Source organism: Mastomys coucha, unplaced genomic scaffold (genome assembly GCF_008632895.1).
Source record: "Mastomys coucha isolate ucsf_1 unplaced genomic scaffold, UCSF_Mcou_1 pScaffold8, whole genome shotgun sequence".
NCBI classification, from domain to species: Eukaryota; Metazoa; Chordata; class Mammalia; order Rodentia; family Muridae; genus Mastomys; species Mastomys coucha.
Window position 1 is genome coordinate 59433253 of NW_022196914.1, and position 10720 is coordinate 59443972.

Genomic DNA, 10720 nt, shown 5'->3' on the forward strand with positions numbered 1-10720 from the left:
TCTGGTGTTTTCGAGACAGGGTTTCTCTCTGTAGCCCCAGCTGTCCTAGAACTCACTCTGTAGACCAGGCTGGCCTCAAAATCCGCCTGCCTCTGCCTCCCAAGTGTAAATAACTGTTAAGAGCTACTTTTATGTTTCTAACAAGGAACAACATAAAAAATATACATTATTCAATTTTGTTGTTATATAAAGGCATGTGTAAGCACTGATTTGTACTGAGTTGTCCATCCCTAAAGAACATGACCCAGACAGGGTCCCAAAATTAAGAAGGGATTTGGACATCAGGTCCCACTCTTAAGCAAGAAACTACTTGTAATTGATACCTGTTGGCAAAGGGAAGAATCAGTTTTCTCTGATAAGAATGTCACTGGGGATTATCAAGCCCCCATGGCAGTATCTACGCCCAAAAGTAGGTGTCCAACAAAAACAAACTCCCTGCTTTGTTTTGTGGGTTTTCTGTTTCATTTGGACATTGTCTTACTGGTTTTATGTTTAATTTTCTTTCTTTTTTTTTTTACAGAGAGAGAGAAAGAGAAAGAGGGGTAAGGAGAGAGGACAAAGTTATATGAGTAGGAAGATAAGATCTGGGAGGATTTGAGTAGAGGAAAATATGCTCAAAATATATTTTACTCATAAAACATTTAAACAGACAATCTTGTATTCTCTAAAATTCAATAAAAATTATACTAAACACACATTACATGCTTTTCTGCCTTTAAAAAAAGAGTTTTATTTTTATTTGTAGTATGTGTGGGGGGGTGATTAAGCAAATCACTCATTAAGGCAATAATCTATTCTAAATCATGAAGCAAAAACAAACTTTGTAAATTTGTTTTTATTATATTAAGAAACTGGAAATTCAATAATTTTTCAAGGAACATATATGCTCTTATAGACTACAGTGATAACTTCTCACAATAACAATACTGACATCACTACTATAAGTCAATAGTAATAAAATCAACTGTTTTGGAGGAACATTACTGCACACAGAAGATCAGTACTAGATAACTATCTTAGTTATGGTTTTACTGCTGTGAACAGACACCATGACCAAGGCAACTCTTTTTTTTTTAGAGTTATTTATTTATTATATATAAGTACACTGTAGCTGTCTTCAGATACCCCAGAAGAGGGCATCAGATCTCATTACGGATGGTTGTGAGCCACCATGTGGTTGCTGGGATTTGAACTCAGGACCTTCGGAAGAGCAGTCAGTGCTCTTAACCACTGAGCCATCTCTCCAGCCCCAAGGCAACTCTTATAAGAACATTTCATAGGGGCTGGCTTATAGATCCAGAGATTCAGTCCATTATCATCAAGGGGAGATGCATGGCAGCATCCAGCATGCATGGTATAGGAGAAGCTGAAGAGTTCTATATCCTGTTCCAAAGGCTAAAAGAAAACTGGCTCCCACATGGCTAGGAGGATCTCAAAGCCCACCCCCACAAGTGACACACTTCCTTCAACCACCTCCACACCTACCCACACCTCCTAAGAGTGCCACTCCCTGGGCCAAGCATATTCACACCACCACAGTAATTATGTCTCAATATTAGTCCTTACATCAGATGGGTATTTAAGAGATGGAAGTACGCTTCCTGGAGCATCATTTCATCTTCTTCACATAGGTTCTAAAGTTTTGCTACTCAGGCCTTTACTTAGAAGGAAAAATACTAAACTGGTGAAGGTTGGCTCAGGTAGTAGAGTTCTTGCCTAGCACATGTGAAGCCCTAGATTCAATGCCCAGCATTGTACAAACTGGTGTGGTGGTACAGAAGTGTAAGTCCCAGTACTCAAGAAGCAGAGGCAGGAACACAGGACGATCAAGAGTTCAAGATCATCCTTGACTACACAGTTGGTTTGAGGCTAGCCTGGGTTAACATGCAGCTATCCAATCATACAATTAAGTTTACAAGCGTCATCATAAATGTCATGTTACCAACAGCAACTACACAAAAATCATTAACAGAATATGTATTCCGATTTCAGAGATGTGGGGGAAAATGCCTCCTAGCTTTTAACATTTTCTTTTTCTCTGGTATTAAGTCTGCATTTATTTAGTATGCTTAATTTCAAACTAAAGACTACTGAGTTTCCTCAATTGTGACTTCAGTGTGAATTACTGATTCTCTAAGCAGTAGCTGTATATCATTACCTGGATTTTTTTTTAATTCCCTTAGAAATTTGCATTAAATGAATGAGGATGAATTTATTTCTCTGTAATATGTTCTGAGTAAGGTCTTTTAACACAAGCAAAGAACCTCTGACCTAAGAAGAAAAATCCAGCGGGACTTTAGATGCAAAAAAGTAAAATGTTTTGGGAAATTATCTTTAATACTTATGCTTAAAGTATAAACAAAATAATTTATTTTCATAAATACCTAGGTCCTATTATTACCCTATTCTACATATTCCACACTCCAAATCCAGTCAGGGATACTGGTACATAGCATTAATACCAGCATTGGGAGGCATAGGCAAGTGGATCTCAAGTTCAAGACCAGGCTGGTCTACATAGAGTTCTAGGTCAGCCAGGGTCACAGAGTGAAACTGTCTCAAAATAATATTGTTATTGATAATTAATTAATATCCCCAACCTGAAAAGATCCAATAATCTGAAAAGGTTCTGAGTCCAAGAGTTTTGGATAAAGAGTACTAGTATTCAAAGTAGCCTAGCTTCCAAATTCCTTCTTTAACTATAACTTCTTCAACTCTGTTGCTTTAAAAAAAAAAAAAAAAATTGTATTCTTTTCATTTCCATTTTTTCAAATTAGCTGGGTTTTATCCAGTAAATCTTGTTTCATCCTGTCTCCATTAATTTCCTAATCCTCTCTAGTATAATTTTATATTCACTTATTTCTTTGTATAACCTAACACAAACATTCTTTTTTGTTTGTCTTTCGAGACGGGGTTTCTCTGTGTAGCCCTGGCTCTCCTGGAACTCACTCTGTAGACCAGGCTGGCCTCGAACTCAGAAATCCGTCTGCCTCTGCCTCCCAAGTGCTGGGATTAAAGGCATGCACCACCACTGCCCGGCCAAACATTTCTTTTTGTTGATGCTTTTTAAATTTAAATTTCACCCAAGAATTCTTATTCCAGTTACTAACTGCATTAGTGACCTGTCTCAACATTAGATCTTTTACATGTGTTATTCATTCCAAATAGGAGGTTTTTGGGTTTTCCCTCTCTTTCTTTCCCTGGCTGTGAAAGTAAAGAACAGTCACAGGATCCCAATCCACATGCCCTAAGCTTTCTCATTCACACCCAACCATCTAGCTTTCAGCTTATCTACTGCTGGTTCTCCAAGATCAAATTTAAAGTATGTCTTTAAAGGACGGTTTTAAGTTACGTTCCTTTTAGAATATTAGAGAATGTATGTCCAAAAGAATCATGACTGGCTGTGGGACAGGCTTATATATCTATAGTTCATGCTTCTAAGATCCCAATCTCCCCAGTCTTTGGACCTAGACCACAGTCCTAGGACCTTTGTTTCACTTACACAGTTTTCAGCAGTGAGCCAGGTTCTTTTTTTTTCTTTTAAACCTTTTCTTTTATTATTATCTTCCTCTTCTACTTAATCCCTTAGGAATTCCCCAACCTTGGCACATCAAATCTATGTGAGGCCAGGCGCATCCTCTCCCAGTGAGCAGATAAGGCAGCCCAGCTAGTAGAACATAATCCCACATACAGGCAACAACTCCTGGGGCAGTCCCTGTTCCAGCTGTTCGGGACCCACATGAAGATCAAGCTGCCTGAGTTCAATTCCCAGCAGCCACATGATGGCTCACGGCCATCTGTACAGCTACAGTGTACTCATACACATAAAATAAATAAATAATTTTTTTAAAAAATTGTATTTAAAAAAGTACTCTGGAAGTTTTAGAGATATTTTATTATAATTACCTTTTCTATTTCTCTTTGTGTAGCTCCTTCCTTTTTCAGACGTTCCTGTTCTACACATTTGGCATTGTAATTTTCCTTAGATTTCTGGAGAGCCTGAGTTATATTCTGAATGGCTTGGACTGCTTCCAGAGTCCCTGCAACTTCTTCTTTAGTCTGTTTGATAAGAAATGGTTCAATAAAATGAACTATGAAGCACTTACCATGTAACCACACAATCCTTCAACAGAAAGAAAGTTACCTTTTTATGAGACTTTACTTGCTCCTCTCCATACTTCTGAACCTCCTTTATTAATTCCTGTAATTTTCTAACAAGATCCAAATGACAATTTGCTAATTTCTCTGTAGATGTTTTGAACACATCCCACACTGGTGCAAATGTTCTAAGGGAAAAGCACAATATGGGAGTAATTTATTAAAAGAAAAAAGAGCCAATAAAAAAGAAAGAAAAAGTAAAGTTTAAAGTTCTAAGTTGAACTCGATTCAGCAATTTTTTGAGGGAAAAAGATGAAATTAAAATAATGACCTACAGTTTTTGTGTGTTTGTTCTTGCTCAATTATTTGTATCTTTGAACTATAGGAACACAAAACTTAGTTAATTTTATGTCACAGGTCTTCACAGTTCATGCCATTTAAGTGTATTCAGACACATCACAAACCTTTGTATGATGAATTAGTATTATAAGTTAACGTTCAAACTACTAGTTTCCCAGTAAAGACGCTCCATCAAACTAAAGTTTTTCTGAGGTTGGAGACATAGCTCAATGACTGAGGACTTGCCTCACATGTAAGAGATCCCGGGTTTCATTCCCAGCATCACAATAATCAGATAACAAAAATAAAACCTTCTCTTCTGAATTTAAATAAGCAAAAATCAATTTTTACACAATTTCTTTATGCTTTCAACAATTATACACAAATTATTTAACAGCAGCAATCTAAAATCTTTATCTGAGCTTTGTATTGTACCTATGTACTTAAACAATATATTAGCAAATTCACCTATCAACCACAGTGTATGGAATATGCGACATATTTTCCTGCCACTTTTTCTCACTAGTAGAAGACTTAAAATAATCAACAGTCTCAAACATTCCTTGGGTAATACTAAATTTCTATGGTTAGTTTAAATCAGGCTGGTTAATGTAGAATGTTCTAAGAATAATTAATGCTGTGTTCAAGTACACACTTTTAAAAGTATGTACAATAAAGCTATGAATAGAAAAAACAAATGGCAGAAGCTTGATAAGGTTAGACTCTTTAGACTAGGACTGTTCTGAGTAGATTTTATCTTATTTGAAATTTAATCAGCACTAAATCTGACAATGGTTAGAAATTTTCAAGAGGAAAAAAATACCCAAAAATACATGAACTTCACTTCCTGAAATACCCTAGTCAAGAAATCACAAGGCAGATAAGAGAGTGTACCATTACCAATGGATTCTTTACACTGAAAAGGGTATTCAATATAAGATTTCTCGGGGGGGGGGGAGATTTCTCTATAAATAGGTTTCTTGAGACCACCGAGATGGCTTAGCAAGTAAAGGTGTTTGGTATGTAAACTCAATAGCCTGAGTTCAGTCTCTGGAACCCATGTAAAGGTAGAAAGGAGAGAACTGAGTCCACAAAGCACCCTCTGCCCTACCTTGTTACCCACATAAGAAAAAATTCTAATTTTTATTTTATGTATATGGATGCTTTGCCTGCATGTATGCCTGCATACCAAGTGTGAGTGTCTGGGTGCCCAAGAAGGCTAGAAATTACTGAATCTCCTGGAACTGGAGTTACAGATGTTTGTGAGCCATGATGTGGATGCTAAGAATTGAACCTGGGTCCTCTAAAGTGCAGCAAATGCTCTAAACCACTGATCCATCTCTCTAGTTCCACAAATTAAAATATATATTTTTTTTATTTTAAACTTAATTATAAGAAAGTTTCAAATTAAAGAAATGTAAATCACACACAAACCCACACACAACTCAGTGAAAAGTATAGTTAGAGAAGCCAACTGGAATAGAAGCTGTCCAGCTTCACACTGAATTTTATACCTTCACTACTGAATATGTTTTTATGGACTTATCCACACTAAGTCTAAAAAATTCATGACAGTTAAACTAGAAAAACTATTAGCTTTATATTCTCTTTATAATTCATGCTCAGTGTTTGCATTTGGTGCTGTGTCATCCCCTAATACTTAGCCTTTCTTGTCCTCTTTTCTACATGTTACTATGTATACACATGTACATTTGTTCACACTTATTTACACTTATACACACACATGTATGCTGGAGCACACTTTTAACCCTGCACTCACTATTAAATTCTTGTGACATGTACAACTTTTTTCTGGGCAAGGAATACACATTATATTAATAGGCAACTGAGAAATTCAAAATATACCTAAGTGCAAATTAGGAACACAAAATTAAACTTCTTGACAAAATATACAACAATAAAAAACAATGTTTAAAATCTCTATGCTCTTAAGAGATGAATAAAAATATAATATGGAAGGCTGGAAAGATGGCTCAGTGGTTTAGAGTACTTGGTACTCTTGCAGAGGACCTGGGTTCCATTCCCAGCACCCATGTGGTGGCTTACAACAGTTCTACTATAGTTTCAGGAGATCCAATGCTCTCTTCTGACCTCCATGAACACCAAGCACATACATGGTACACATCTAGGCATGTAAGAAAATGCATGCATATAAAATGCATATAAAATTAAATAAACCTACAAAAAATTAACGTGCATCTTATATGTAAGAAACACATATTCCAAACACCAGAATGTTATCAGAAATCACGAGTCAAGTCAACCTGTATTTCTTCCTTTATCCATCAAAAAACTAAAAATTACAGTAGATTTTTCTAAATAAAGTGAAAGTCACATAGTTAAGTCAGCTTTCATTATTATTTTCTGACTCTCCTACTGCGTCTGGAAAAAAAGAAACTATGTTTAGAAGATATTAACATGCAGCCTTTAGAAAAAGGATGTCAAAATTCTGAGAAGAGACATAACAAAATAAGAATGAACCTAAAACAAATAGAGAAAGGTAAAGAAAAGAACTGGAAAACTAATGGCGGTAAAAATAAAAATAGCTACCAACCAATGACCAGTCTCAACAGTCCTAGGTGCAAAGGGCAGGGCAGCCTGAAGCCTTCCTGCCCATGCCTGCAGGTTCTCCAGTGAGCACACAGCACATGGCCAAATTTAATCTTAAGATGGGGTCTCACCTTATGCTGGGATTACAGGTCATGTATTACCATTTTAGATCATTTCAATGAGTGTTTAAAGATCACTGCTAAAGTGCTACAAAATTTAAATGAACTTTCAGAAAATTAGAAGAGTACTTTACACATATTTAACTGCAATCTCAAAACCTAGCAATACTAAATGATTACATTGAAAAATAAGTTTCATGAAGCCTTAATTCTAGATAAAGAATGACACCCAGCCAAAACATGGTAAGAGTAGGAGAAATAGTCTCTCCCATGGAAGAGCTCCTCAAGTAGTTATCCAATTCCAAATGGTCAGCCCTGAAATCATATACAATATTATAAGTACTGAGGAGGTTGTATTTATATGTTTGTACATACATAAACATATAAATCTATGTAATGACATTTAAAAAACTAGAGGTATGAATCTAAGAGAAAACAAGGGAAGGTATAGGTAGGAAGGGTTGGATGGAGGAAAGGGAAGGGAGAAAATGTGATTATATTTTAACTTCAAATTTTTTTCAAGAAAGAAAGAACTTCATTATCTTTGTACTGACTGATTTAGTAACTACAATGACATTTCCTACCAGGAATATATTTATATGTATAAAACAAACATTTTCAATAAGTACTCAATACAGTCAGTCACATGCTCATAGTGACATTTTGTTCAATGACTAATCATATATGCAACAATAGACATCAACTGCTTATCATAACCTTATCACTGAGCGTTCTCGCAGATATTATTTTAGTTTTTTGTAAATATACTCTATGCTATTTAATAATGACAACTGCCTAACAACACACTGTAGCTTTAGATTTTTTTCTCAACCTACTTTTAATATGTTTTTTTTTTTAATATGGTTCTTAAACGCTTTAACCTCCCTTCTAGCCCATCACTCACCAGATGTAGTGAGAAAAAAAAGAAAGGTTTTTAGGATTTGGGGTAAGTGGACCTGTTTAGAAATTGTTCTTTGGAGCAAATCCCATTTGCACTGTCAGGAAATCAACAGCTCAGTTCACAGGATTCAGCAATGGCAGCTCTATCCACTTGCAAATACTTCATGAATATACCAGCAGTCTAGTTCGGTAGAGCCAGGAGAGTAAACAAGAATCAGCAGTGGTGGCATGACCAAGCAGAGACAGTCAGGCCTCAGCTGAATCAGCACAAGTCAGCAGGAGGTACCAGGACCACCAGGAACACCAGGAGAAGTTCTTGGTTGTGCCTCTCTCAACAAAGCAAAGATTAGCTAAGGCTAGAGGCCAAGAAGTGTTGCTCTACAAGCAAGCCTCTCTCAGTCCATGGAGGCCTATTTACACTCCCTTCAAACATCACGTGTCTTCCATGGGTCTTGCCTCAAAATGAGTCTGTCTTAGCAAAGATCCATGTGAGTCTGTATCAGTTGATACCAGTCTGCCAACTGGCCTGAGTCCTTCCTCAGAAGTGGCAAAAAGCTGCCAGAACACCACCAGAAGTTGTTTGGTGCATCTTTCTCTATGGAATCAGGACAAATGGAGCTCAACTAGGCAATGCAAAGTGGACCAATTCTTGTGTGTCATTAGCGAAGAATCAATCCTTCATCATTCGTCCTTTTACAAGTTGGCTTTAGCCAAACATCTTTTTATCTGAGTCTGCTTCAGTGAAACATTCCTTCAGGAATCTGCCTTAGTGAAACATCCTTCCACCTGTGTCCACCTCAGCTAAATGTTCCTTCACATGTCTGCATTAGCAAAACATCCTTTCAATTGTGTCTATTTCAGTGAAACATTCCTTTACATGTTTGCCCCAGCAAAACACCATCCAACACAACTGACTTTCCAAAGAACTCCTAAATTTCCACTTTAACAGACTTTGAAAATATACTAACACTAAGTGATACATCGCTGAATATCATATTTACAAACTTTCAGACTCTTAGCAGAAACCCAACAGTCTCAAGAACTTTGCCTTAATAAATTTTGAAAAACAGCTAGAAATTAACTCACCCAAGTTGTGAATAATTGCTTGCAGATTTCGCTAGTTTTGTCATTGATCTGGAGTATGTCTCTTCTATTGTAGCTCTGTAAAATTAAATTGCTACATTTTAATATCTATTGTTTAGTGATCCAAACACAACAAAGTTACAAAACCTTAATTAAAAATGCAAAAATAAGAGCATGCCTGGTTAAAAAACCAGCAGGGGGCCCCAGTGGATGTCTAAAATCTTGGACAGTGTTAAGGGCTATTGTCATGGTTTGGATACGTAGTGTCCCCAAAATGTTCCTATGTTAAAGGTTTGATCTCCAGCTCGTTAACCCAATCACTGAGAATATATGAGGTCATGAGGCCTCTGCCCTAAATAATGGATTAATCCTTGGGTGGATTTATAATCTGGAGACATTACTGGACGGTGGTGAAAATAAAGTGACTGGACCTACTTGGAGGCATTATGTATCCTGAGGAGGTAAACCTCAATCCCAGTCCCTTCTTAGCTTGCTTTGTGCTTCCTGGCAATCATAAGGTAAGCAACCCCTACTAGATTCTCTCACTGCTGTGACAGCTGCCCTGGCTTCAGGGTCAGTGTAGCATAAATGAATGATCACCTTTCAAACTGTGAGCCAAATAAATCCTTTCTTACATTGTTTTCTAAATTATTTTCTCATAGCAATGGCAAGTATGAATAATAAATCTACATATACAAGAAATACTCTTGCCCTATACATATATCTATGATAAAATTTTAATTTTTAAGTTAGGCACACCAAGAAATTAACAATAATAACTAATAAAATGATTACTGCAACAACAACAAAACCAGTAAGGCTAAGCACGGTAACACATCTATAATCCCTGCACTGGGGGCGCTGAGGCAGGAAAATTGCAAATTTAAGGCCAGTATACAGTTAAGTTTATTGATTCCAGCCTGAGCTCTAGGATGAGTACTCAGTGTAGTCAACAGTTTATTGCTATCCAACACTGTGAAGTGTATTTAAAATAATGAACTAGAACTGGTAAGATGTCTCAGTTGTAAATATATCTGCTACAAACCTAAAAAGCTGAATTTAATCCCTGGAACTCACATGGTAGAAGGAGAAAATTAAATCCCACATGATATCCTCTAACCTCCAACTTGACACATGTACACCCCCATGCACATAAAATAAAGATGTAATTAAAAGTTTTGCAATAATGAGCCTTATGACAATCATTTGTACAAAATTAAATATGAGTCACCAGCAATTGTGAGATCCTGAACTTCAGAGTTTATTTACAAATAGATCTAAAACATTACACTAGAAAACATTTCTCTAACTACTAACAACATGAAAATTTTAGGCTAAAAAAATTAAATTCAAAATTAAAAACAAGGCTGGACGATGATGATGCATGCCTTTAATCCCAGCACTTGGGAGGCGGAGGCAGGCGGATTTCTGAGTTCAAGGCCAGCCTGGTCTACAGAGTGAGTTCCAGGACAACCAGGGCCACACAAAGAAACTCTGTCTTGAAATCTGTGTAGATCCGCCTTCCCTGTGCCTCCCGCCTCTGCCTTCCAAGTGCTGGGATTAAAGGCATGCGCCACCACTGCCCAGCTCTCTAGCCCCCCTTTTTTTTT

The 10720-nt window shown here is 36.8% G+C and overlaps 1 protein-coding gene across 1 annotated transcript in view; it reads right to left on the minus strand.

Moving 5' to 3' along the window:
* Fcho2 (FCH and mu domain containing endocytic adaptor 2) overlaps positions 1–10720 on the minus strand; it is a 91181-nt gene that overhangs the window by 65616 nt on the left and 14845 nt on the right. The window contains exons 3-5 of the mRNA XM_031360534.1: positions 9114–9188; positions 4145–4286; positions 3907–4059 (exon numbers count right to left, since the gene is read on the minus strand). Of these exons, the coding sequence (XP_031216394.1) occupies positions 3907–4059; positions 4145–4286; positions 9114–9188 (370 nt within the window). The remainder of the gene's footprint in view (positions 1–3906; positions 4060–4144; positions 4287–9113; positions 9189–10720) is intronic.